The following is a 25,924-nucleotide window of genomic DNA, read 5'->3' as shown; positions in this document are numbered from 1 at the left end:
TTGAGGTGCGAAGAGAATGGTGACGTCAAAGTCCACTTCTCAGAACTCTTGAGACTGCGCAAATCCCTGGCAGGCATGGGCTTGGCAATTGAGGATCGCAATTTTCACGTGATCCTACTCGTCTCGCTCCCCGAATCCTATAGACCCCTCCTATCCTCCATTAATGCCGCTGCAAAGATCACGCAGAAGGCACTCACCCCCAATGAACTTATCACCATCATTAGCGAGGAATACAAGCATCATCTCCTCACGGACCGTCATACCTCCAAGAAAGGGTCAAACGTGGCACTGATGGCCAAGAACGGACCTGGAAAGGGCCGTAAGCCCTCAGGAACGAACCAAGCCGGCACAGACGTAACATGTTTCAACTGCGAATGCAAAGGACACTATAAAAGTGACTGTTGGAGACCTGGAGGGGGCAAAGAGGGCCAAGGGCCGAATCAGCAACGCCAGAAGAAAGGTAGCCGTTCGCCTAAGGAGGGAGCTAATGCAGTGACCTCCGAACCTACCCCACCAGAGAACTTCACGTTTGCAACGTCCAACTTGGCTAGCATAGCCAAGGAACTGAACATCCCCATAGAACGACGCAGCGCCATCATTGATTCAGGCGCCACATCTCACTTCTGCCCGGATTGGTCCAAGTTTGTCAACTATGTCCCCATAGAGGCGCAGGACGTGCATACGGCCGACGGATCCACCATTAGCGCTATAGGCAAGGGAGACGTCGTGTTGGACTTACCAAACAGCAAAGACTGCACTAGGGTCACTCTCAAGGACATGTTGTACAGTCCCAAGATGGCCTTCACCCTCATCTCAACTAATAGGATCACTGCGGGAGGTTTAGCTGTCCACTTCGAGGACAAGATGTGCAAGATTTTGTCACCTGCCCCCAAGCGTAGCGTTATCGCCACCATTCCCCAGATCACAGGTCTCTATAGCGTCGCTGGACGGCATCAGCACCACGCTAACATCGCACAAACAAAACTTACCATCTATGAGCTGCACCGAATGCTGGGACATGTCTCTCAAACCGCGGTTCTAGAGGCAGTAAAAAAGGGCCTGATTGACGGCGTTGACCTAGACCCAAACTCCAAGCCGGAGTTCTGCGACATGTGCGCTAAGGCTAAAGCGATGTGTAAGCCATTCCTGAAGGAATCTGAAAGTCGAGCGAAGACGTACGGTGAGGTCATCCACACAGACCTATGGGGTCCAGCCAGAACCGAGAGCCTAGGCGGTAGCCTTTATTATATGACCTTTACCAATGACTTTACTCGGCAGACTAAAGTCAGCTTCCTCACGCACAAGAGCGACGCGCTAGAGACGTTTAAGGCATATGAAGCCTGGTTGTTGCGACAATGCGATGGGACGCGCGTCAAGACCCTCAGGTCTGACCGTGGGGGAGAATACTTGAGTCGAAAATTCAACAAGTACCTGAAGGAAGAGGGGATTCAGCGGCAGTTAACAGTGCACGACTCACCACAACAGAACGGAGTGGCCGAACGCCTCAACCGCACGCTTGTAGAGCTAGCGCATGCTATGCTCCTTGCCCGTGATCTCCTGAACTTCCTCTGGACAGAGGCGGTTAACTACGCCACTTGGCTGAAGAATCACTTACCTTCACGTGCTATTCCTGACCACACCCCTTTTGACTTGGTCCATGGACGACGACCATCGCTCTCGCAGGCCCACGAATTCGGCTGCACTGTGTTCATTCACATGATGACAGGAGGGAAACTGGACGCTAGGGCCGAGGAAGGACTGTTTGTCAGGCTGGATGAGGAGAGCAAGGCCTATCGAGTATACTGGCCAGGGAAGAGGTGAGTGTCGGTCGAGAGAAACATTAGTTTCAGCCTGGTGAGTGTGACTGTGGCAGCAGACGTACCGGACGAGGGGGAGTCCAGAACGCTACCAGCAGCTCCTACCGACAGTAACGTCCAGAACGTCGTGCCCCAACCACCCTCCACACCGCCCAAAGCGCCACGACAACTCGAACCGCCGCCAGCCCCCAGAGCGACCTGATCACGACCTCCGCCTGGATACTACACCACCCTGCACCAGGGGGAGAGTGCATCCTTGGTCTTCCACCCTGCAGAAGCAGACCTAGCGGACGAATTCGCCACAGCTGCAGCAGAACCCGAACCGACTCTCCAACAAGCCCTCAATGGCCCAGACGCGGTCGAATGGCAAGAAGCGATAGACTATGAGATAAGTCAGTTGGAGAAGCTGGGAACATGGGAAATAGTAGACGCACCTCCCCGCGCTAACCTTATACCCTGCCATTACGTTCTGGCGATGAAGAGAGGTCCCGGAGGCGAGAAGTTGAAGCTGTGAGCACAGTTGGTAGCTAACGGACAGCGTCAGCAATATGGCGTTGATTATTTCGACACTTTCGCGCCCACATCCAACATGTCAACAATCCGCACCGTCCTTACAATGGCTGCCCAGCAGGATTGGGAAATCCACCAAGTTGATATAAAGAGTGCTTACCTCTACACGGACGTTAAAGAGGAGATCTTCATGCGGGCGCCACCAGGGTACTTGAAGGACGGAGATGAGAGAAAGGTGTTGAAGTTGAAATGGAGTTTGCCGGGATTGAAGCAAGCCAGATTTGAATGGGCGGAAGAGTTAGCTGGGGTATTCGCAAAGATAGGATTCACACACTCACAAGTCGACCAAGCTGTGTACTTCAAGCGTTCCCTGACCCAGCACATGGTCGTCACTGTATCGGTGGATGACATGGCGGTCACATCTAACCATCTCAGCCATATCGAGCGCTTCAAAGCCCAACTCCGCGATCATTTCGAGATATCGGACCTGGGAGAACTTAATTGGCTTCTAGGACTTAAGGTCGACCGCGACCGCGAGGCACGGACCATCACCCTTTCTCAACAAGCATATATCGACACTATCCTTGAACGGTTCTACCTTACCGATGCGAAAACCGCGCAAATGCCTATGGACATAGGAACCGTCCTGTCAGCAGACCAGTGCCCCGCGACACACGCCGAACACGAAGCCATGCAAGACGTACCTTACCAGAGGGCCATAGGGTCCCTAATGTACACTGCAACCAGTACTCGCCCCGATATCGCATTCTCGGTAGCTACGTTATCTCAATTCATGCGCAACCCCGGACGAGTGCACTGGGAAGCCAACAAACGCGTCTTTCAGTACCTTAAAGGTACAGCCGATCTTGGACTCACCTTAGGAGGCACAGATGCTGGGATCGAAGCATACGTTGACGCGGACTGGGCATCCCAGCCGCACAGACACTCGATGTCGGGCTATGTTGTTATGCTAAACGGAGGACCTGTAGCATGGAGCGCACGCAAACAGCCGCTGATAGCGCTGTCAACCGCAGAAGCTGAGTATATCGCTGCTCACAACGGTAGCACGAGAAGTGCTCTACTTACAGTTACTCCTTGACGAACTCTACAGACCAGTTGAACTTCCCACCCCCGTATATTGCGATAACCAAGCTGCAATAGCTCTTGCGTCAAACAACAAGTTTCATTCGTGTACCAAGCATATCGACTTATGATACCACTTCATCCGTGCGCATGTCAAGAACGGCACATTCGCACTCGAGTACTGCCCGACGGAAGATAATGTTGCAGACGCCTTTACCAAAGCATGAGTCCATAATGCTATATTGATACATCCAAACTGGACTATAAGCCTAAAACTAGGATACATCATCCAGTAAGATTATCCATTATCCATTGGATGTATCCCATGGTGGATCCCATCTGTTGCATACACAGCCGCATTTTTCGCATTTTTGAAACTCAGCTGTTTGTCATTCCAGGATATATTTATTATTCACAAAACATATCCCATTTTGGTCACCTCCTCATGTCAGGTCTTCCCACATTATTCCCACACATCACATGTTCACCCCCACAACACCAAAAACATCGCCCATTTTGGGAATCTCCACAATATCAATTGTTCCCACACCCTCCCCATATCACTGCAGCTTCACCACCACACCACAATTGCTCCCCTTTCATATATAAGTAGTAGTTTGGTTTATATATGTATAATATAATATAATAGACCGCTTTTTTTGTCTATTTGTGTACCTGCTCCTCCTCCAGGACCCTTTCAAAATGATGTAGGATATAAAACATTTTCGCACTTTTGCCCCTTTGACAAGGAAGTGTCCTAGGGTATTCAGAACATGATTATGAGTATATATGAAGATATTCCCAACTTTATTTGACCCTCTGAAGTGTCCTACATCAATAAATCTAACACATATATAGAAAAACACAAAATATGTTCCCATTTAATTATTTGTAGATGGATGGACTTGGAAAAATGATTCCCAGCACCTATTCAGTAATATGAACAATGTATCAGGAGCCTAGGACCATAGGATAATCCCCTGTTGCATGGTGTGCCCCCCTTCTCCTAGTGGTTTACCCCCTGTGAATTTTTTTCCTGAAGGACCGGACCTCAATTGAGGTGGGGGGTCTATTTCTATGTATATTTGAGGTAGGTCTATCATATAGCTGGCCCAGGACACACATAGGATCCTGCTACAGGAACAAAAACATAGAAAATCGCATTTTTGACATTTTTGATGTGTTTCAGTATCTTACCATTGCATCTATGATACAACCTGTTCATATATAATGAGCATAGCATATATACTTGCTTTTTTATGACCAAGATCGGCTCACAATAGGCTGGAGCTGTGAGCTAGTGTATATGCTTGCTATTTCTACTGATAAGGGGCCCATGCCTTCAAAACATCAAATATTAATGATCAGAAACCTGGAGTACATTTGGAATATATACAGCATCATATATATAAATGTATAGAACAATCCAACAATGATTGGGTGCTGAGGAAGTGAAATAGATAAGAAATTAAGTGTGGGAAACTTCACAAACCCAAAACATCGAAAATGGTCAGTTGAGCAGTAGTCAGACTTTAATGCTGGGTCAACTCATGTTTACACTACATCCCTTCCCTCCACCCTTTACCCTCAGGGCAGTAGGTAGTATAGGTTCCTTAGGTAGTTTACAATCTATCCTACATATTTTAAATGAAATCTTTGACATTTATCATATATAAATGACACTTTGTGCAAAAAGATATCAATTGTCACTTTTCACACATATGTCATTTTGCCTGTCATTACATCAATCCTTCATGGATCTTTCTAAGCCTTTAGGGACATCATAAGGGATATATATTGGGGGTATCACAGGTCTCTGATTACTTATCACAGGCTTGATTACCATGTAGGCTTCTGATCAGTAGAAATACCCCCTCTACATCAGATCTCATGTTTTTGCCATATATCTAGCTGGTATTTAGTGTAGAACACATGTATGCATGTACTACTGATTATAAATGAGCAGGGTGGACCATGTGTGCAAGTGTAATATACTAAAAAACATCAAAAATGCCAAACATACAATATTTTATGTTTTTGTTCCTGTAGATGGATCCTGTGTGTGTCCAGGGCTAGCTATATGACAGACATACTCCAAATATATATAGAAATAGACCCCCTACCTCAATGTAGGTCCGGTCCTACAGGAAAAAAATTCACAGGGGGTAAACCACCAGGAGAAGGAGGGCACACCATGCAACAGGGGGTTGTCCTATGGTCCTAGGATCCTGATACATTGTTCATATTACTGAATATGTGTTGGGAATCATTTTTACAAGTCTATCCATCTACAAGTAATTAAATGGGAACATATTTTGTGTTTTTCTGTATATGTGTTATATTTATTGATGTAGGACACTTCAGAGGGTCAAATAAAGTTGGGAATATCTTCATATTCACTCATAATCATGTTCTGAATACCCTAGGACACTTCCTTGTCGAAGGGGCAAAAGTGCGAAAATGTTTTGTATCCTACATCATTTTGAAAGGGTCCTGGAGGAGGAGCAAGTACACAAATAGACAAAAAAAGCGGTCTATTATATTATATTATACATATATAAACCAAACTACTACTTATATATGAAAGGGGAGCAATTGTGGTGTGGTGGTGAAGCTGCAGTGATATGGGGAGGGTGTGGGAACAATTGATATTGTGGAGATTCCCAAAATGGGCGATGTTTTTGGTGTTGTGGGGTAATTCCCACACTGTGTGGCTGAAAAATGCGAACATGTGATGTGTGGGAATAATGTGGGAAGACCTGACAATGAGGAGGTGACCAAAATGGGATATGTTTTGTGAATAATGAATATATCCTGGAATGACAAACAGCTGAGTTTCAAAAATGCGAAAAATGCGGCTGTGTATGCAACAGATGGGATCCACCATGGGATACATCCATCTGGATAATAGATAATGGATAATCTAACTGAATGATGTATCCTAGTTTTAGGGCTATAGCCCAAAAGGATATATCCATCCAGCAACATCAGGTGAAAGCATTACCCTGTCCCTGCCTCCAGAAGCTACGCGCTCGGATGAGCTTAGAGCCTTGTGCTCGAGGGGGAGTGTTGGAATCCGACGAGACGAAGGAAATGGAAGACGGACCGTAGAAGATGAGAGTGAAACAGTACGAACGCAACCAGTGAGTACGACGAGGCGACGCGTTGACGTCGGCCGAGGCTCGTCGATATTGGAATGTCTATCTCTAAGTAACGGACAATTTACTTATCATTTACTTATCTATCCTATCCGTACTATAAAGGACTGAACGAGTTGTTAGAACATCTCAGGTCTTTTCATAGAGCCTGAGATGTAAGTCTCATATATTTTTCGCATTATTCTAAAGAGCTAACATACCATTAGATATTTATTCTACTAGGTACTTTACCCGCTCTTACTAGAGGTCTTTTCATAGAGCCTGAGATATATTTATTCTACTAGCTCCCGCTTCGTGTGCCGCTCGCCTGAACTCACTTTAGATGACTCGCTGATATAGAAATGTAGATTTACGTGTTGTGCAGGTTCACGCAGTCTTTTCTTTACCCCAAACAGTGGTGAAGCGGTATTTCAACCCTCAGAACCCCCCACCCCAGCATTTCGCCTATGTGGAGTGGTTTTCGGCTTTCAGTCCTTTACCAGATACACACTCTGGGCTGTACAAGGTCAGACGGCTGGTTCGCGATACCGAACGCCAAGTGTCAATCGTGCCTGTATCTTTGATTTGTCGAAGTGCTCACTTACTGCCTAAGTGGGGAGGAGCTGTTCCTGCAGAATGGATGAGCTTAGATGTTCTTGATACTTCCCCCTTGTTTTTTTTGAATGTCTTCAAAGACACGTATACTTACTTCAATGTAGGTTAATATACATCCGTATTTTCCGTGAATATGTATCTTTCCACAATAATATGTGATAAAATTGAGAAAGTCGACTAAAACCAAGTAATTCTGCGAATTTCGCGTGGGAGCTTTTTCCTGATGTATGTTAAACGAACCCCAATACTTATCAAGAGTAGATTAAACGTCCACCGCGTCTCACCTGCGCCGTAGTCAATGAACCAAACCCTGAGATGATGAAGATCAAGGTTGTAGTCGGTAATGGGTTGTGAATTCATCGATTGACGATCTTCAAGATAGTTGTCTATTTGCACAATCGGGTCAGACAGTGCTACTGAGACACTGTCTACTCTGATGTCCAAACGTGATTTGTGAGTGATTGTGAATGAGCTAGGACATCATAACAAAATTTGCATGAACATACCCACACTCGCGGTGAAGATAATCGACGGCACGAAGGACTTGCTTGATTATGCATTTCGCAACTGGCACAGGGAACCTTTCATTTGGCTGGCGGAATCGAAGGGCCCTCATATCCTAATTCATGTAGCAATGGTTACAGCAACGACACATAACTGCAACTCTAGATCTATCCGGTATCTAATAGTGTGTGTCACCTGTCGCAGTTGCGAGTTAACCGCAATAGAGACGGTGTCACAAGGGTGCTTTGGTGTCATTAGACTGCTCAAGCAACTTGATGCGGTGAACCTCTGGAACACATCTCAGTGGCAGGGACATTGTATACAGCATCAGGAAATCATCGAGTTCCTTATTTGCTCACACAAGTTCACAGGCCTCACGGTTTTTTTTCCTTTCTGTCAGAAGTCTGCTGCGTATTTGGAGATGATGATAGGATAGTCATGTGTGCGGGTGAGTTAAATATAAATACTGTGGGCGCAGGAGAGCGGGGCGAAAAACCAGTGCAAGGCGGAACTTGTGTGAGCTCGTTCAAGTGCCCCCTATTATTTATGTAAGGTAACAAACATGTCCAAGCCAATTACAAGCCAAATAGCGTTCTTCCTTACTAGTAATCCTTTCTTAAGTAATTCATCATACAACTTGGCACAAGCTTGTTACCAACTACAATGTCATTCAGCAATCAAGAAACGCGGAACGCTTCAGATACTCCCCAATCTTTCTTGTACAACAACCATGACTATGTAGAAACTGTAACCGAATTTGCACAACGAATGGTGACCTCCAAATCGTGCTTGAGAACCCATTGTTTTGAACACTGATTTAACCCAAATCTCCTGTTCTTATCCGTTCATTTTAGGATACATCCGAGGCTACTGGATTAGTGCTCATAATTCAAATGGAAAGAATGCGCGTGGCGGAGGTTTTAGCTGCCAGAGACACCGTTGTCGAACGCCTCGAAGACGCTTACATCTCTGTTCGACAAAAGGCAGCAACGATTGATCGACTTCAGCGTGAGCTAGAAGATCTGAGGCGCCCGTCTACCTCTGCCACATCTGTGGCGAGAGAGCATGATTCATGCGTTCAGCTTCCAGTGCAAGACACTATCATTGCACCCGAGACTGCACAACCAGTTCCAAGGGACGGTAATTATGGGAGTACATCAGCTCAAGTTTTTCCTTGGCAAGCGCCTCTTGTACGACAAAGCGTTTCGACTTGCGCAGAACCTAACCGATGGTTTATTTGTCCAGGACACCCCGAAGAGTCCTTCCACAGGTCTATCTCTCACACCCCCGCCAGATTCCCGCCCAGAAATCCAGTGTGATTCTACTCCTTTCAGTCCCTCTTTTCAGTCAAACTATTGCGCACGTCTTGAAAATTATTCTGATTCACGCTACTTTGAAACCGTCGACTTCGATCATCCGGTAAGTCGATATATGCGCCTTGTTCTGCCAAATCAAATAACTTCATCCTCAGAATATCCACGGACCACTTACGCTTGGCGACGGACCCGAGAAATCGATTCTCGCGAGACAAGAACTCCTTGCGATGCTTCCTCTCCCTGCTGACATCCCAGATGACGCTCTAAACCCAATTCTCATTCCTCCGCCGTACACTTTGCATGAATTCTTGGGTAATGCTTCTGGTGTCAGTGTCCTATATATATATGCCCGAGAAAGTTTATTCACGCTATCTGATACAGACTCTCAAAAGCTCGTAAGACGACATACAACTCATGTACCCGGTTCAAGGGTGATGAATGTCTTTTCCTAGCTTGTCAAACTATCGTGTCCTCGGCCAACTGACAACATACTGGTGTCCAGAGCGCGAAGAACATGGCTACTTTCTCACCCCCGTTTTCAAGTGTAACACCAATCCACGTATAACAACAGCACATCGGTGGACTGCAGTGGACGTAATTGGTACCATGAACAAGCATACTGGTTTGTTGTCTTGCATTTGATCTTGTTTTCTTGATGTCACTCTCGATCTGGTTTAGAGTGCTTCTACAACAAGGACGGAAAGTGGTACTACGCTGGCGTATACAAGGCTTTTCGGATGGACGACTTAACCATGCAAGAGTGGGAAGCTCTATCAACCGAGGTGAACCAACATCATTTTGCGCTATTCCTATCATCGTAACTTGGGCACAGACGACCCAAACCCTTATCAAGGAGACTCTATCTGGCCGAAAGAACGTCTCACCCCAGAACGTCTACGAAACTGGACAGTTGTATGCTGTTGGCGCCCTTCGTGTCGCGTGTATCGGATTGCAATGTGTGGGATTCAGCTCTGTGATGTATCGCGCAGTCTTGGAACAGGCAACTCTGGGGAAATGGCGCGGGATAGGTTGGTCGGGACCCACCGGGACATCATCCAATGGCACTACGATCGAAGGCGATGGAACACTTGTACCTTGAGTTTGCTTGGTTTTGCGTCGAGGACTCTTTACAACTTTGGCATCATACCCCGTTCTGGCTGTTCCGCTTGGTTTGGTCATGGATAACAAGGACTTTATGGACAACTAGATTTGTACTACGGCTGTAGCAAGAATGTTAAACAGGAGATTCCACGGCAGACCGATGTCAATGCGTGATGTACAGGTATATGAACGAAAACATCCCGTGCAATAATGAATCATAGTTTAACTCTTGGTGCAATCCCTTGGTTTGACAGCGTTGCACCACCGTCCAGGAGGATATGTGCGCCTGTGACATGCGCGCTGGCAGGCGACGCGAGGAAGAGTGCGAGACCAGCGAGGTCCGAAGGCCGACCAACACGACCCGTGGGTTGTCGTGATGCGATCGTTGCCTCGCCTACGTTCTTGAATCCGAAGGCTGTCATCTTTGTGGGGAATATCCTATTGAAGGAATAAGCCGTAATTCAAGTGATAATATGTTAGGTATATACCCAGGGCAAATCGCGTTGACACTATAAACAGAGGTCAGGCGTGGACAATATGAACTGCGGTTTCTACGTACGTGATCTTCTGAGGCCCCAACTTGACGGCCAGTATTGAAGTGAGGTGATTCACTATAGGAGAATTCAGCATCGCCCAACACGATCTCCGTAGATACGTCCGTACCTGCGGCCTTACTGACATTGTCTACAATCGAACAAGACAGCATCGCATCAGCGTCATCACGTCGTATAATACAGTAACGCACAGCTCCATGTCCCGTTTCCATCTGCGCTAACCAGGCCTTCCACATGTGGTGACACACTTGCAACAGATGAGATATTAATCACGCGGCCGGGATCGAGCGCGCTCGCATCCTTTGCAAGCCAGGTTGATAGCCTACCAGCTCTGAGCATTTCAAAACATCAGGTACAAAAAGAACGCTCACCCGGACGCCACTAGATATACGAAAGCTCAGCGGTTACCATCGAAAAGAAAGAACTTTCACTCACAGTAAAACAAGCTTTTCACGTTCACAGCCATGACATGGTCCCACCCTTTGTCTTCTGGAAAGTTTTCAAAGGATGACCCCCACGAGACACCTGAGTTGTTCACAAGGATGTGCAATTTCTTTGCAGGTTCGCGGGCCTCCAGAGCAGATATAAGAGCATCGGTGCCAGCTTTCGACTTGGGTATTGTGAGTGAGTACCATAAGATGATATTATCCCGGGATCGCTACATACGCCGAGGTTTGCTACAATGTAGTCCGCTGATCCAGGGCCTTTGGCGTTAAGCTCTGCCACTGCCTATGTATTGTTAGAACGTTGACCGTGCTTGGGGGGTGGTGCGTCTACCTCCTTCAATTGGGATTCTTTCCTTGCAGCAATGTAGACCTTTGCGCCGTTTTGTACGAGTGCCGAGGCAATGGTCTTGCCAATACCAGTACCGCCGCCTGTAACGAGGGCTGGTGACATACGTTAGTTAGAGATCCAAATCATGCGAAAGCACTGCCATACATACCGATTTTGCCCTTCACATCGAACAGCGATTGAACAGAAAGATCTACAGTTGGTCAAGCACCGAATATCAGTATCTTACATGTGTGCCAGCAAATTTGAAGTACCAGGTGTGGACATGGTTTTAGTAAGAGAAGGCCTAGCTCAAAACTTCCATGGGAGGAGAAACACAGGCTCGGTGAGAGTGTGGTCCGGGTGATCTAGTAACCGGGCCGAACTGCCAGCGAACGCATTCGGAAGCTGAGCACGAGGAAATTGACGGTCCACGCGGCGCTTATATCGAAGTAGCTTGAGCGGGACCGTCAATTTGTGATCATAATCAGCTTCTACTCAGTACTTAGTACTGGAATGTAACTTACGTATATCCAGTACGGTATATACGTATCCTTGACTCTGATGACTCTTCCTTGGATCCTTTCGAATCTAGTTCAGTAGTCTGTCTCTATAATTGAACATGATTAGAAGGAACGACTATCTTCATTCTATTTGGTCTGCCAACGGGAGACTAACAATCGAAGGACATAAGACGTGAATGGTATCAAAAGAAGTGCCACTACCAATGACCCGATATAGCAAATCAGCAAAACACGGCCCCAGCCTTTTGTACGCAGGTTTCGGTACAAAACGGCTTGAACATGGCAGAAGACAAATGGATGATATGAAAGTAGTATAGTAAGGACAGTGCATTCGCACTCGTCAAGGACAACGAAAACAGAGGTAGGCACAACGAAAGAAGAGACAGGCACAACGAGAAAAGAGGCAAGCGGGGTCCCAGCCGGCAGCGAAGTATGAAGCCAGATAGAGAACCGCACCACAGTACACCGGTATAGTGGTAATACTGTCAAACATCCTAGCATCGGTGTCAACTCTCGCCACGTGGATTGATACATTGTCGCTGACTGCCAGAAGTTATCGAAATCGTCACTGAAATGGTCAGGAAAACGTTAAGAACCCGGGAGACCCTAACAACACTTGTAACAGAGCTTACGTGGTAGTTCTCGTCATACTTGCTTCAGCAATATGCCAGGAAAGCGCAATGTCTGACCACGTCCTGAACCATTTCTAATTGATTTTGGGTTAGTATGCTCCTCCATTACAACCAGAACACTCACCGATAAGCAAGTACATAATGCATCATCCAGAGCATGAGTTGGGAACAAAAATTGATGCTCTGCAAATATAGTATGCAGGAGATTCCGAAGTCTGCTGCTAGGATAGGCCACACGGAGATGATTGCTCCATTGATCAAAGGCATAACTGGCTGTGTCATCAAAACTTGGCCTTGACCAGCAACGTCTTCGTATCAACAGATCAAAGCAGCAGGATGCAAGATGCTCATGGGCATGTGCGCTATCCACGTAGTATTGCTTCGAGCGGAGAGGGTCCATCATAAAGTCGCGGAGCGAAGCGTGGTAGATCTCAATTGTTCCGATCCCATCGGGTGGATTCAGGATGACGGGTGAAAATACTTCTAGCATAACAGCCAGGTCTTCGTTATTTGCGTGAAAGAGTTCTTGGAGTTTTGCGAGTCTCAATGGATAATATAGATGGATGATGAACGCTAACATCTGGCAGTACAGACTTGGATTCTCCGTAGTCGCGATAATCTGGCGATAGAGCTGGTCGATGTCGGCACTGACAGTCGACTTTTCGCGAACTAAGAGATCTAGCCTCTGCTGCGGATGATAACCGGTGGCGGATAGAAAATTCATGGCCATCGCAGCATAGACAAATAGACCGCCTGCTTTAAAGGCCAAGGTCCTAAATTCCCCATCTGATGGCCAAGGCTTGGGCGGCTGGCCGAAAACAGTAGGACGGCTTGTCCGTATTTTATCCAGTGATGCTCGCAGAAAGAAACGGACATCCTGTATAGTGTCTGTATCATTAGTGGTGAGGGGGATCTCATGGAGACCAGCTTCCATGGCTATTATGCGGATATTCAGCTCAGGGCGGCTTGTGAATATGAGGTGGATGATGGGTAAGTCCGGGCCTGAGAGCGCCTTTGTCAACAGCGTGACCAGTCTTGTCGCCTCTTCAGCGGAAAGGCATTCATCGAGAGCATCGATAATGATGGCATAAGGAGTCTCCTGACGGAATCTCAACACGCTTAGTGGCATGATGACAAGTTTCTGTATCTGATCATTGCGGGATTTTCCAGCAGATAGAAGCATCTGGTCGTCCACGATAGCTTTCAAGATATCTTGTCGAATACGTGGATAAACCAGCGCTAACTGGTATGCGATGGTAGGAATAATGGCAGCACCACTTTGTGCATGTTTGTGCGAGAAGAAGAAAGTAGCAGCAAGCCTTTCCGCTGCTTTCATTTCCTCAGCTACTGTGAACGCGATGGATGTTTTTCCAACGCCGGCAAGACCGTTGAGCCAAACGTTCGTCTGGTCACGTTGATCGAGGACTTGTCGTAGACTCTCCCGAAGCGCAACACGCGTGTTTTCCATGCATCGTGAGTGAGGCTGGCGATATTCGGAATCGAAAATGCCGCTGTAATCTACGACATTGCATAGACTCTTCCATGCATTGTCAAAAGATGAGGGGTGTGCTTAGACGCGAGGTTAGTGCAAGTCGAGGTAAGCTGAAGAAATATTTACTGGAATCCAGTATGAGAGAGTTGAGGAAACGGATTGGAGTTCAGGTCGTCTCGAGCCGGCCAGCCACTGTTCGTGCCCGCTTGTACTTATGCTCGTGCTCCTTTAAGCAGTTTCGGTATGTCTGAAGGAAGAGCCTAGAAGAAGAAACGTAAAAGACAGGCCTTCCGAGTATTAAGTGGGCGACCACTGAGTACTTACAGGTACTTACAAACCCTTGGGGGTCTGACCGAGACTGAGGGTGCTGAGGGAAAGTGAACTCCAGCCCAGGGCACGGGAAGGACGACAAAAACAACAGCGAGACGAGCAACTGAAGCAAGAGGCGAAAACGAGGCTGAGAGGCTAGAGCCGAACTAGGGCTTAACCTTCGTACAGCATTGAGTAAGAACTAGCGGCCCATCTGAGAGAGCCTCTCTTTACGTTGACAATTTGAAGCTTTCCCTAGCTTTCGCCAACCTTAAGCGAGCGCTCTCATTGGTGGAGAGGACGAGAAGTCCCGGTTTGACCGAGCAATTAGTATGAGTACAGTACTTGGTCACAAAACCCTGGCCATGCAATCAGAGCGGAGCCTCTTAGCTCTAGTAGCTGACCGGCGGAGAACAAGTTCTGCCAGCGAACGCCGTCGTCGTTTACGCCGAACACGGAATTGAAGAAGGCAGTTGTCTTACTCAGTCAACTTGAAAGTCACTGGTTAAACTTTCACTTGCAACATTCATGCATCAGAATTGTACAGCACTGAAACCTCGAGGCTTTCAGCTATTGTTCCGGTCATAGGGCTTGTGAACTATTCGTACACAAGACAACGTAGTTGCATGGCTTCGTAGACCTCGTGGTTGCAGCGCATTTGCACGTTGCGCTCTCATTATAATAGGCAGTCCTGTGAGGTGAGGACCTCCATTGAATATACCCTATTTCACTCCCTGCAATGCGTTCTTTATCTCTGTGCTTAATCGCTGCCTTACAGGCGTTTGTGGTTGCTTTGCCGCAGCTACTCCCTCCGAGTCTTTCAATATCATTAACGAAAAGATCTACTCTCAGTACCTCTGACGGACATGTTGACCCTGCTTCAATTAGGGCTCATATTTCCAGCACAGAAGCGTAGGTGGCTTCTCTTATTCAGTGTTGCTCCCCATTTATCAGATCTTTAGCAAGTTATGGCGGGGCGCTGCTGCGTTCGAAAGAAACACTGGCGTAGCCCTTTTCTCATCCCTCACCAAGCGTGCTGATGCGTCAGGTTCTGACCCGCTTGTTGACGACTCAAACGAACGTTGGTATGGAACAGTCGAAGTCGGCACTCCGCTGCAGACTTTCACCAGTTCGTATTTCTAATTTGATCCTACCATGTAGGATGCACTAATGTGAGCGCCCAGTCGACTGTGACACTGGTTCGACGGACTTCTTTCTACCTGGACCAAGCTGTGGTGACGCATGCAGCGGACACAAAGTGTACAATCCTAATAGTAGTTCTTCTGCTGAGCCCCTTGGCAGGTCATTCGTGGTTGAGTACGGCGATGGTTCCATGGCTACAGGTGATCTATATGCGGATACTGTGTCACTTGCTGGCTTCGAAGTGCGTGTTTTTCTTGTTGTCCTTCGTTTCGATCCATGAAGTATGCCCTAGGCCACTGCACAAACGCTTGGAGCTGCCTCGTTATATTCATACGGGTTCTCTTTGGAGAACTTTGGTGCGGACGGGCTGATGGGAATGGCTTTCGAGTCAATTTCCAGGTTTGGCGCAAACTCCGTTTTCCAGACTTTGGTTGCACAAGGAGCTGTCCCAGAATCAGTATTTGCTTTCAAACTCGCATCTTCTGGTTCTGAGCTTTGCATCGGTGGCGTGAACTCTGCGTTATACCAAGGTTCGTTCACGTATACTCCAGTTACCCAACAGGTGAGCTCTCAGTTGTACGTTGTAGGCTATGCTGCTCAAAAATCATTCACGCACTCATTAGGGATACTGGCAAATTGCTGGTGATGGCATTGGGATCAATGGGAAAGAAATTGTCAATGGGTTCTCCGCGATTGTCGACACTGGGACCTCATTGATCATGGGCGATACGTCCTACGTCAGTCAGCTTTACGCAGCTATCAATGCGACAGAAATTGGTGGAGGTGTATACTCGCGTAAGCAACTTGACAGCTTAATTGTTTGCGTTTGTTTCACCGTTGTTTCAAGTACCATGTGACGCCATGCCAAATGTCACCATCACCCTTGGCGGGACGTCATTTGCGCTTTCCGCGGAGAGCCTCAATTTTGGCACGTATGGTTCATCAGCGAACACCTGCCTTGTTGGTATCGCAGGCAGTGATGGCCTTGGAGGTCAGTTTAGGATTATTTAGGGCTGCCCCCGCTCACTTATCATTATCAGATCTCTGGATTCTTGGTGACGTCTTCCTGAGAAACGTATACACCGTCTTTGATGTCGGAAATTCCAGAGTTGGCTTTGCGGAGCTCGCATGAGCTTCGGTAACGCTCGCTTGACTAGCAATGACTGCATTGAAATCATACTCGAATAGGACAATACATAGCTTCCGTGGACATTACTTTGGACTACATGAACTGCATAGGATGTTTCCGAAACTGATGTTTATGATTCGGACATAACAAGGACTTTTTCTTGGACTATCCTGTAGTATATTATATCGCTAGAGTCACATGTATTTGACATGCTTCTGGATTAGTACAGCATATTTGCCTTCCTCGCTGCGATTCTCGAGAATACAAGCTTGCATCACGAGCAGGTTTCGGTTCTAGGCAGGCGCAATATCTGTTCATGTAAAAGAGCTCACACTTTCAAACATGACGATGACGGTGCGAAGGAACAACATTAATATTGCACGTCAGGATCACATGGAAGGAATTGAACACACAACTAGGTTCGGGCGTTGCCGATATACACCTTGCCTGTACGTGAAGGCTCAACCATCCTGCAAGGACGAACTTCCAGCGATGGTCGAGAAAGCGATTGTTATTTAATGACCCATTAGTCGCTCCGGCGGTGGTGACCTGGCGTATGACCTTGGAAGCAAGGTGAAATAGAATCATACGCCAAGTAGGTGACTACACATCCTCGAGCCACTTGTCATTCAGAAGTTCCAGCGCACTCGCATGCGAAGCGGAATCTAACGTTAGACAACGACGCATGAACGCGGCTACACCTGGTACATCATCTGTCTGTACGGTACCAAGGGTGTATATTATGTCTTCTTGATGTGAAATCGCTGACCCGGAGAAGTGAACCTTTGGGACACCATCATGCACATCATGTCAGTCAGAAAGCAGAAACCGGGTAAAGTCAACACTGACCATTTTCATTAAAATATTCAGCCCGACGACTGCATGCCTCGAGAAATTGTGGAGGGGACGATCTGATGTACTCACCCATATCCTGCAGGTAAATATTGGCAGAATAGGGGCCTTCTTGGCCAAAAAGGTGGTAGTTGGTGACGAGCTCAAAGAGCTGGTAGAGGAGTTTCAGTAGGAATAATATTCACAGGACCGCCGAGTAAAACTTACGAGGCATCCAATTGACCAGATGTCGACGGGAGCTGACCATGGGTGACCAAGTATGACCTCTGGCGCGGGAATAATATTGGCTTGGTAGCATTCATTGTGAGAACGCTTGTCCGAGTCAACAAAGGAGGCTACGTCAAACGAAAATTCGTATTAAGGGTCGATTAAAGGTCCACCACGTCCTACCTGCGCCGTAGTCAATGAGCCGAACCCTGAGATGCCGAAGATCAAGGTTGGAGTCGGTCGTGAATTTATCGACTGATGATCCTCAAGGTACCTGTCTATTTGCACAATCGGGTCAGACAGTGCCGCTAAGACATTGTCTGCTCTGATGTCTACACATGATTTGTAAGTCACTGAGAATGAGCCAGGAAATAACAAAATTAGCTGCATGAACACATCCACACTCGCAGTGAAGATGATCAGCGGCATGAAGGACTTGCTTGACTATGCGTTTCGCGGCTGACACAGGAAACGTTTCGTTTGGCTTGCAAAATCGAAGGGCCCCATATCCGAGCCTGATACGTCTATGGCAAAGCAGATATGGCCACCGACAGAGCTTTGTGTGATAAAACAGTGGCTTATGGTAAGGCAGCGTGGAAAGTCCGGGTGGTGCGGATTAGCGGACTCGATACGCCTAAAGGCTTCGTATTTGGCGCAGAAGCGGCCCACAATACATGCTGTCCCATGTCTACTCAGAATTTTGACGGCGACGTATATTTTTCGGGGTGCAGATGTATCGCTGCATGGAAAAAGATAGGTAAATCGCATCGAGGGATTCACAGATTAGTTATATATACATACACAGAGCCAAACGCTAGAGGAACTAGCCCATCCGAACTAATAGAGGTGCTTCACAAGACCCACTGTCTTTTTCCATTCTGCCGAAAGTGTGCTGCTTATTTGGAGATACGATAAGACCGTTTGACTGTTCATGGATGCTGGTGAGGTGAGTAGTAAAATTCTGTGGACGCAGGAGAGCTGGGCGGCAAACGCATGCAAGGAGGAACATGAGATCATTGATAGATCCTTTTACTTGGAAAAGTGAGTCTCCCGCTACTAGAAAGGACTAGACAGTTGTTTCATCAATTCAGGTCTTCAAGCAAAGTAATGATCCACGGCGGTGCCTTCGGAGGCCTGAGACTCGGAAACAAAGCCAAACATGGCCCGCCGGACCACACCAGTAGCGCTCACACTAGTACTTACTCCGAATCAATGGGGAGTTTTACTTAGCTGCCAGAGTTCAGAGACACAGAGAGACACCCCGACTCCGATTGCACACGTCGTGAAAATTATTCACGCCAGTTTGACACCATCGCCTTTGACTGTTCAGTGAGTCAATAATATGCGCGCTTTGCTCCGCCGGATCAAAGCCTCAAAGGGATAATATCTTCGGCGGCAATCACTTGCGATGGGCCCGAGAAATCGATTCTCGCAAGACGGGGACTTCCTGCGACACTTCCTCTCCCTGCTGACATCCCAGATCCGAGATGACGCTCTAAACCTAATTCTCATTCCTCCCATGTATACTCCAATTACCGAACAGGTGAGCCATTAGTTGCACGCTGTAAGCTATGCTGCTCGGATATCACTCGTATGTTTATCAGGGGTACTAGCATGTCACCGGTGATGCCACCGGGATCAATTATCTCCGCCATTGTCGACACTGGGACGACATTGATCTTGGGGGATATGTCCTATGTCAGTCAGTGACTCAGCTCCACGCAACTATCGATGTGCTAGAAGTAATCGGGAGTGACAGCTTCATTGTTACGTTTGTCTCACCGTTGTTTCAAGTACTATGTGCCGCCATGCCAAATGTCAGGACTCAGCGTCACCCTTGGCGGGACGTCATTTGTCCTTTCCGCGGAAACCTTCAATTTTGACACATCAGCAAACACCACCGTTTTGGATTGTTTAGAGCTCCCCTCGCTGACTTATCGTAACCAGATCTCTGGATTCTTGGTGGCTTCTCCTGTACAACGTCTTTGACGTTGGAAACTCCAGAGTTGGCTTTGCGGAGCTTGCATGAGCTTCGGTAACGCTTGCTTGACTGTATTGAAATCACGCTCGAACAGGACATTGACTAGGATGTTTCCGAGACTGGCGTTTACGATTCGGACTTAGCAAGGACTTCTTCTAGATCTCGGACTATAGTATACGAAGTTGATTCTCACCAGCGATATTAATATCCACGACATAATTCTCGTCACCTGAATTGATACTCATTCTGCTTGGTCTTGTTGAACGAAACCATGTCGACGCCCTCAACCAAGACTCTCGATCACATCGTGCATCTAACCCCTCCCGGCACAGTGAATGAGGTATCACGACAGTTCCAAGACCTTGGTTTCCAGTGCGTCACCTCTCAACTTTTGAGAATATCTCGAAGCAAACTCGACTCGTAGTGTCATCCCAGGAGGTGTACACGCTGGAGGACTGACAGAAAATGTGCTTGTGGTACGATCGCCTAACTTGAAATATAGTGCTGTGATATTTACTAACCTTTTTGGGCACAGGTACTGCAAGATGGCGCATACCTTGAACTCATTTCCTTCACCCACCCAGCATCACATTACCCACCAGGATCGCCTGACCGCCAGAAACGGGATGCCAACCCCTGGGCCTGGAAAGAACCTGGTTGGATTGACTATGCGTTCCTCGGTTCTTCCAGCACCTCCATATCAGAACTTATAAACGCCCGAGCCAAGGAGGAAAAGAGTAGAATTCGGTATGATCTAGAGGTGGACGGAGGGAGGGAGCGCAGCGACGGCAAGGTGTTGAAATGGCAGATCTCTGCGCCATCCCAGGATAACGGCCGAGGAGCTACTCCATTCTTCTGCGGAGATGTCACGCCAAGGGAATGGAGGGTACGTGCCATGTTCAATATGTACTTATCCGGCGCTGTCTCAGATCGACGGGTCTTTCAGGTTCCACTTGATCCCCCTTCGAATGCACAGCATCCATCTGGAGTCCTTGGGGTCGCATATATCCGGATTTTGGTTAAAGATGTCGATTTTTCGGATATGGCAGCAGATATGACATCGGTCGTTGGTAGATCACCTGTGTCTAACACAGGGCGAAGAGCGACTTGGGTGCTTGACACACCTAGTGCAGATGTCGCTGGAGGAAACCCCCAACTTATCATCAGCGTACCAGAGACAGAGGACGAGCGCCAGACGTTGATTGAGAGAGGCGAAGGCATTGAGGAGGTTGCGTTCCTCGTTAGTTCGAGGAAGAAGGAAGGGCAAGCCAAGACGCCTTACGGGAAAATTGTCTGGTTACAGGGATGACTCGCACAAAATAATTATGTTGTGGGAGTTCACTGACATACCGCCTGTTTGACTGCATGATATTGCTCACCAGCAGATAAATAAATCTGGTTGTGTCCTTGAAGTCCGTGGAAAGTTGGGGAGGTTCTGCTGCTCCTAAACTCCCTCACTCTGAAACAACTCGAGGCTGACGATGCAAGCCAGAAGAGGTAGATTTATCGTTCCAATGCTGATTGTTTGTGTGCTCATCTCACCAGAAAAAGGAAAATGTCAAGATGCACCATTCAATCGCTTCCCACAGAATATCATGAACGCTAGATAAACGGTCTAACGAAACCACATAATATTAGCAACGGACATATAAATAGTCGCGAAAGTAAGTCAATAAGATCTAACATATGTCGAAAGGGATGCAAGCAACTTATTCACAAAGCCGACCATCACCGCCTCTCTCTCACCTTCAACCAGACCACAGCAATCACAGCGACTCCAAGCCCAGCTATAAAAGCAAACAACACAAGAACATCTCTATAGTAATTGTTCAAGCCGAAACCAAACAGCTTGTTTGCAATGATCAGTCAGTAATGCAAAGGGCAAGATATCGAGGTAGTACTCACCAGCTGCATGATGATAACCGCAGATACATTGACGGGTACGCCTTGCAAAGTATCCTGGATCATCAGTCCTGAACCTACTTCATTTACCGAAATAGCTTCAAGGGCATACTGGCGGATAAATTAAACATCTATGTAATGTGATGTGCCAAGTACACGCACATTGAGTGGGCAAAGCCATTTCAGCCATTGCAACACAGGCGGTATCGAAGCCAGGTGGACGAAGAAACCAGCGTAAGTCATCTGGTAGAGGGCAGAAAGAGCGGAAAGAAGAATTGCGATCCCGCCGTTGCGGAATAGCGTTCCTAGAAGGAAGTTCTGCGTGATACGACCGGCCAGCAATCAGAGGCGTAGGGTATGATAGAAAAAAGACATACAAAGAGCGTCATGACTAGCGTGTACAGGACGATAATGAGTAGGAACTTGAAGAAATGAACGGCGTCGTGTGCTAGCCCAGCCATCCAGTATGTGCTGAGATCCGTACATCAGATCACAGATATGGATCGTGGATATCAAGTAACTTACATGGTGCACACAGTGATGGTAGGTATAATACGAAGGGGTATGACGTCGAATATCAGACGTGAAAGAAGCCAAGCTGTTGGGCTAGCAAAGGGCAGATGAGGAGAGAATCTCCATCGAGAAAAATCGACGAACCTGTAATACCAGTTTGACCTCTCCCGAAGAAACAGCGGTCGTATCTCAACGATATTATAGAGGGCGCTGAGGGATGAGAACGCGATGAGAGATCCCTGAAAGCAGTGTTATATCCAGTCCGACCACAAGCAAATCATAGCTTCTTACCATGAAGAAAAGGCACCCGACTCTGGCCTGGAATCCGGCGATAGTTAAACCGGTCTGATAGTAGAGACCACCTGCCACTATGTTTAGCATGGTCAACAACAATAGACATTCATACATACCGCAAAATACGCCGAGCACACATGCGACACCCACGTGCGTGAAAAACAAGGTCTTGTCTCTGCAGAAGTTGACTGGTTAAGAGATCGCCGAGATCAAAGGTTAGAATAGCGCGCACCTTCTCAAAACTTTCCATTCGCGCCCGCAAAGTACTTGTACCTGCGTGAGGAATGTCGCCGCATACATGCCCGGTTCCAAATTCTGGGTAGAGAGGGCTTCAACGTCCTTTCCTGGGTCGCTCTTCTCCTCGGCGCTAACGCTTGCCTTCGGTTCGTCAGATATGTCGGTACTTAGTGACATGCTGGGGATGTCAGGAGTCTCGCTCGCAATGTCGAGTAGGTAATCTGCGACGTTGTAGCCCTCTTCGTATGGTGGGACATCAGCCCCGGCACCTCCCCCTTCTCGCATGCGCATGAAATATTGTGCTGGTGCTAATCCGCCCGGCCCTGAGTACAGCGCGCGCCCATTAGAAAGGAGAAGAACGGAGTCAAAGGTGTGGTAAAGCCGTGAACTCGGCTGATGCACGCTGCAGATCACCGCCACGCCTTTTCGATGTCCATGTGGGCCTTGATGACCTATAGCAACTCCACCTCCACGTGCAAGTTCCTTCAACACATTGACAACCCTCCACGCGCTGACAGAGTCTAGTCCGCTGGTCGGCTCGTCGCAAACGAGTACATCCGGGCAGCCAACGAGTTCAAGCCCAATGCTTACGCGACGAGCTTCTCCACCACTGATCCCTCTACCAGTCCCATCAGTCGCGCCAATTCTAGTCTCAGCAACGCCATCCAAACCTAGCTTGGAAATGACGGTAGAGACAAGCACTGCTTTCGAGGCTGCTGGAAGAGATTCGGGGAGGCGCAGGGAAGCGGCGAACGTAAGGGCCTCGCGGACAGTCAGCATCGGAGGAAGGATGTCGTTCTGCGGGACAAATGCTACCCTTGGACGATGTCCAGGAGCACAAGGAGGGAACGTGATAGACCCTGTATATTTGCCTGATTTTGTCTTCCCGGCGATGAGTTCGACAAGAGTAGTCTTTCCTGCTCCGCTGGGGCCAAGGATTGCCATGAGCTCGCCTGGTTCGATGCCCCCGGTGACACCATCGAGGACGGTCTTTCCCCCGCGGATATGTGGCTTGGAAATCAGGGAGGATAGCGATTTTTGGGGGGATTGCACGATATACGAAACGTCGGACCACCGAACGCTGATTCCACCACTCTGACCTCCATTGAAAGGTAACTTTTTCGCCACTCGTTGGACATACCAGCCCCACGCGACAACTGCTAGCCCAAACAAAATTATTGCCCCGACAACAGCGAGTCCTGCAATAACTCCTCCACTAAGTTGGGTTCCACCCGACGCAACTGCAGTGGAAGAAGTAGCGTTTGTTGTGTCAATGACGGCCTGAGTGACACATTCACCAAAGACGCATCCTTCCATGGCTAAACCCCCACTTCCGAATACATTGTTGATGACTTCCTGTTGAAAATGGCAGGTATTGGTGTTATCGCACGCAATTACCAATGTTCCAGAGAGTCCGCCGATGGTGCTTGTAAGGTTCGAGACCGGCACACCACCGCAGAATGTGGCATTTTGGATACAGTCACATGAAAGATTTTGGCACGTCCAAGTGTTCAGGGTGGTATTGCCCGAACTGGTGGTGGAGTCGGATAGCGTCTGGGTACACGGCGAAGCAGTGCAAAAGAACTGCTCGACGCCATCATAAAAAAGTTGGGCATAGATAGAGGAGTTAGTGGAGGGCGACAATAACGTCCCGCTGGTGTTGTGCAATGGTGATAGAGAGCCATTCAGAGTACGGAGAATATTGAGAGTAGATCGGAGAGGATATATCGCCTCTAAGGTGGGATTCTAGATAGAACAGTAAGTCAACACGAGATACTAAATACTCGAATTCAACGATGCTGCACTAACATTAACTTGACAACTGAGTTCGCCAGCTGCCCATACAGTAGGGGCAGTATTGCAAACCATAGTGTCATTTAAACCAGATAGACCGTCAAGCCCCGAGATTGCACTTGCATTGCCATTGACCGCGGCATATGCGACTTGACATGCTGAAGAGGTAGCGCAGACATTACAGCCTACTCCTCCCCATCCGTTTTCGCAGGTACAATCGGACGCGGTCAAATTTGCAAAGCCAGCCGATGACGCAGATGGTTGAGCTAAAGAGCGACTCGAACCATCAAATATGGTACCACCGCATCCTGGTTGGGTACACGTAGCACCTCCAAAGCCCGGAGGACAGAGACAGCTCGAGGCGTTGGATGGAGAAGTTTCACCGTAGTTCGAGCATGTTTGCCCGATGACGCTGGTTGAAAAAGCTAGGACGAGAAGGACGCAGGAGAGATAATGCAGCCTACGATTCTGTACCACTAGCACTAGCGGCATCCTTGGACGTAGCAACTACCAAGCAAAGTTGTCATTGGACCCTTTATTTTGCCACTGCCAGCTCATTATGCATAAACAATATTCAGATTGCTTGTGTCATGAGTCTGACTTGGCAAAACCGTTCCTGGGACCTGCACAGAGAAAGTCCGTTCCGGAAGTATCCGTTACTTGACATCCACCCTTAGGTTAACCGTGACAGCCCTAGTAGGACCTACAGTTGTAAGTATGTTCGAAACTGTGAGTCTCCTTCATTCCCTTAGTCTGAACTCTTTCTAACTGTCCGAGTTATTAGATTTCGTCTTGGTGGTCACCGTCGCCGGCGCCGGCACTGGTACCAAAAGAAAAGTATGATCCCACAAACCCCAAGATGAACCCTCTCAACCCACAAGGTCTTAAACCGTGAGTATAGGCATTCTTATCTCCCGTGCCCACTGACTTGAGCTACTTCTGCGTAAACAGATGCTGCGCCTGCCCAGAAACGAAATCTGCTCGTGATGCTTGTTTTCTCCAGAATGGCAGTGAGGAAGGCAAATGTGCAGAGCTACTTAAGAAGCATGTCGAATGCATGCGAGGACTCGGATTCAACATTTAGTTGCGGTGATCATAGTATTCAGTCGTGAGTTGAAATCATTTCCCCTTGCATTCTTTTTACATACTGAAGCATTTCGATGTGAACAGCCCACCACGACCTAGGCACATTTAATTCATAGACTATATAAGCGACATACTACCCCACTCACATTCATACACGCATTATAGAAAACGCGAGACTAGTACTGGCTGTATCCTGGAGTATCATGGTCTAGTGAGCGATGGTTTCGGACCCATTCGCAATCTCCTGTTATTGGCTTATTAGAATGATTTGTCTACTCCGCCGAAGACAGGAGGTGCGTTCTCGTGTGCATAAACGGGCTGCGACGACCGAGATCATGATCTGAAATGGTTAGACTCTCGCCGCTAATGTCTGCCATGTGATTGCAATAGACCATACTTGCCGCATTGAACAAACTTTGGC

The 25,924-nt window shown here is 47.8% G+C and overlaps 10 protein-coding genes across 10 annotated transcripts; 5 read left to right on the top strand and 5 right to left on the bottom strand.

Annotated features, from left to right (window-relative positions):
- Positions 1-6,914: 6,914 nt before the first annotated feature.
- EDB91DRAFT_1055412 (uncharacterized protein) lies at positions 6,915-7,271 on the top strand (the record flags this gene model as incomplete). Its single annotated transcript, XM_041313915.1, has 1 exon — positions 6,915-7,271. A coding segment is annotated over one exon (357 nt), but the record flags the coding sequence as incomplete, so codon positions are not given.
- Positions 7,272-8,429: 1,158 nt separating this feature from the next.
- EDB91DRAFT_496440 (uncharacterized protein) lies at positions 8,430-10,115 on the top strand. Its single transcript, XM_041327470.1, has 7 exons — positions 8,430-8,856; positions 8,912-9,085; positions 9,138-9,308; positions 9,364-9,377; positions 9,435-9,604; positions 9,661-9,764; positions 9,815-10,115. The coding sequence occupies exons 1-7, from the start codon at positions 8,560-8,562 to the stop codon at positions 10,079-10,081; spliced, it is 1,197 nt and encodes a 398-aa protein (XP_041175810.1). The 5' UTR covers positions 8,430-8,559; the 3' UTR covers positions 10,082-10,115.
- On the bottom strand, positions 10,079-11,936 carry EDB91DRAFT_1141584 (uncharacterized protein). The gene is made up of 11 exons (XM_041319014.1): positions 11,684-11,936; positions 11,581-11,622; positions 11,415-11,524; positions 11,304-11,366; positions 11,073-11,247; positions 11,009-11,018; positions 10,829-10,959; positions 10,747-10,767; positions 10,643-10,694; positions 10,572-10,592; positions 10,079-10,521 (listed from the first exon to the last, which is right to left on the bottom strand). Exons 1-11 carry the CDS (start codon positions 11,694-11,696, stop codon positions 10,299-10,301), a joined length of 861 nt encoding a protein of 286 aa, XP_041175809.1. The 5' UTR covers positions 11,697-11,936; the 3' UTR covers positions 10,079-10,298.
- A 624-nt stretch (positions 11,937-12,560) lies between these two features.
- EDB91DRAFT_1249867 (uncharacterized protein) lies at positions 12,561-14,032 on the bottom strand (the record flags this gene model as incomplete). The annotated part of the gene is made up of 2 exons (XM_041323152.1): positions 12,561-12,638; positions 12,689-14,032. 2 exons carry the CDS (start codon positions 14,030-14,032, stop codon positions 12,561-12,563), a joined length of 1,422 nt encoding a protein of 473 aa, XP_041175808.1.
- A 1,033-nt stretch (positions 14,033-15,065) lies between these two features.
- Positions 15,066-17,073, top strand: EDB91DRAFT_1141578 (aspartic peptidase domain-containing protein). Its single transcript, XM_041319013.1, has 8 exons — positions 15,066-15,277; positions 15,328-15,494; positions 15,550-15,749; positions 15,801-16,070; positions 16,132-16,303; positions 16,356-16,499; positions 16,549-16,970; positions 17,051-17,073. Exons 1-7 carry the CDS (start codon positions 15,105-15,107, stop codon positions 16,638-16,640), a joined length of 1,218 nt encoding a protein of 405 aa, XP_041175807.1. The 5' UTR covers positions 15,066-15,104; the 3' UTR covers positions 16,641-16,970; positions 17,051-17,073.
- A 167-nt stretch (positions 17,074-17,240) lies between these two features.
- EDB91DRAFT_1083244 (kinase-like domain-containing protein) lies at positions 17,241-18,125 on the bottom strand (the record flags this gene model as incomplete). The annotated part of the gene is made up of 6 exons (XM_041315599.1): positions 17,241-17,420; positions 17,487-17,515; positions 17,562-17,640; positions 17,697-17,824; positions 17,880-17,905; positions 17,971-18,125. 6 exons carry the CDS (start codon positions 18,123-18,125, stop codon positions 17,241-17,243), a joined length of 597 nt encoding a protein of 198 aa, XP_041175806.1.
- Positions 18,126-18,191: 66 nt separating this feature from the next.
- Positions 18,192-18,434, bottom strand: EDB91DRAFT_1039523 (uncharacterized protein; the record flags this gene model as incomplete). Its single annotated transcript, XM_041312863.1, has 1 exon — positions 18,192-18,434. A coding segment is annotated over one exon (243 nt), but the record flags the coding sequence as incomplete, so codon positions are not given.
- Positions 18,435-19,781: 1,347 nt separating this feature from the next.
- On the top strand, positions 19,782-21,001 carry EDB91DRAFT_496133 (glyoxalase-like domain-containing protein). The gene is made up of 4 exons (XM_041327469.1): positions 19,782-20,049; positions 20,102-20,153; positions 20,213-20,563; positions 20,624-21,001. Exons 1-4 carry the CDS (start codon positions 19,949-19,951, stop codon positions 20,984-20,986), a joined length of 867 nt encoding a protein of 288 aa, XP_041175804.1. The 5' UTR covers positions 19,782-19,948; the 3' UTR covers positions 20,987-21,001.
- A 123-nt stretch (positions 21,002-21,124) lies between these two features.
- EDB91DRAFT_1141561 (uncharacterized protein) lies at positions 21,125-25,089 on the bottom strand. Its single transcript, XM_041319012.1, has 11 exons — positions 24,433-25,089; positions 22,619-24,369; positions 22,503-22,561; positions 22,384-22,454; positions 22,237-22,331; positions 22,105-22,185; positions 21,957-22,050; positions 21,742-21,897; positions 21,583-21,690; positions 21,223-21,525; positions 21,125-21,174 (listed from the first exon to the last, which is right to left on the bottom strand). The coding sequence occupies exons 1-10, from the start codon at positions 24,907-24,909 to the stop codon at positions 21,406-21,408; spliced, it is 3,012 nt and encodes a 1,003-aa protein (XP_041175803.1). The 5' UTR covers positions 24,910-25,089; the 3' UTR covers positions 21,125-21,174; positions 21,223-21,405.
- EDB91DRAFT_1141560 (COX17-domain-containing protein) lies at positions 25,072-25,610 on the top strand. The gene is made up of 3 exons (XM_041319011.1): positions 25,072-25,146; positions 25,202-25,308; positions 25,369-25,610. The coding sequence occupies exons 1-3, from the start codon at positions 25,135-25,137 to the stop codon at positions 25,499-25,501; spliced, it is 252 nt and encodes an 83-aa protein (XP_041175802.1). The 5' UTR covers positions 25,072-25,134; the 3' UTR covers positions 25,502-25,610.
- Positions 25,611-25,924: the final 314 nt, after the last annotated feature.

Source organism: Suillus paluster (assembly GCF_016628075.1).
Source record: "Suillus paluster strain FC165 chromosome Unknown EDB91scaffold_37, whole genome shotgun sequence".
NCBI classification, from domain to species: Eukaryota; Fungi; Basidiomycota; class Agaricomycetes; order Boletales; family Suillaceae; genus Suillus; species Suillus paluster.
The sequence above is the reverse complement of the archived record's forward strand: the minus strand, read 5'-3'. Positions and strand labels throughout refer to the sequence as shown.

Coding starts and splice junctions, on each gene's coding strand:
- EDB91DRAFT_496440 (XM_041327470.1), top strand. CDS start 8,560: ATGGAAAGAATGCGCGTGGCGGAGGTTTTAGCTGCCAGAGACACCGTT. Junction 8,857..8,911: donor TTCCTTGGCAAGCGCCTCTT/GTACGACAAAGC, acceptor TTATTTGTCCAG/GACACCCCGAAGAGTCCTTC. Junction 9,765..9,814: donor GGGAAGCTCTATCAACCGAG/GTGAACCAACAT, acceptor ACTTGGGCACAG/ACGACCCAAACCCTTATCAA.
- EDB91DRAFT_1141584 (XM_041319014.1), bottom strand. Junction 11,367..11,414: donor AAGAATCCCAATTGAAGGAG/GTAGACGCACCA, acceptor AACAATACATAG/GCAGTGGCAGAGCTTAACGC. Junction 10,695..10,746: donor CAATGTCAGTAAGGCCGCAG/GTACGGACGTAT, acceptor ATTCTCCTATAG/TGAATCACCTCACTTCAATA.
- EDB91DRAFT_1141578 (XM_041319013.1), top strand. CDS start 15,105: ATGCGTTCTTTATCTCTGTGCTTAATCGCTGCCTTACAGGCGTTTGTG. Junction 16,071..16,131: donor ATACTCCAGTTACCCAACAG/GTGAGCTCTCAG, acceptor CGCACTCATTAG/GGATACTGGCAAATTGCTGG. Junction 16,304..16,355: donor TGGTGGAGGTGTATACTCGC/GTAAGCAACTTG, acceptor CGTTGTTTCAAG/TACCATGTGACGCCATGCCA.
- EDB91DRAFT_496133 (XM_041327469.1), top strand. CDS start 19,949: ATGTCGACGCCCTCAACCAAGACTCTCGATCACATCGTGCATCTAACC. Junction 20,050..20,101: donor TTCCAAGACCTTGGTTTCCA/GTGCGTCACCTC, acceptor CTCGACTCGTAG/TGTCATCCCAGGAGGTGTAC. Junction 20,154..20,212: donor TGACAGAAAATGTGCTTGTG/GTACGATCGCCT, acceptor TTTTGGGCACAG/GTACTGCAAGATGGCGCATA.
- EDB91DRAFT_1141561 (XM_041319012.1), bottom strand. CDS start 24,909: ATGCCGCTAGTGCTAGTGGTACAGAATCGTAGGCTGCATTATCTCTCC. Junction 24,370..24,432: donor AACTCAGTTGTCAAGTTAAT/GTTAGTGCAGCA, acceptor TGTTCTATCTAG/AATCCCACCTTAGAGGCGAT. Junction 21,691..21,741: donor AATGGCTTTGCCCACTCAAT/GTGCGTGTACTT, acceptor TTTATCCGCCAG/TATGCCCTTGAAGCTATTTC.
- EDB91DRAFT_1141560 (XM_041319011.1), top strand. Junction 25,309..25,368: donor AACCCACAAGGTCTTAAACC/GTGAGTATAGGC, acceptor CTGCGTAAACAG/ATGCTGCGCCTGCCCAGAAA.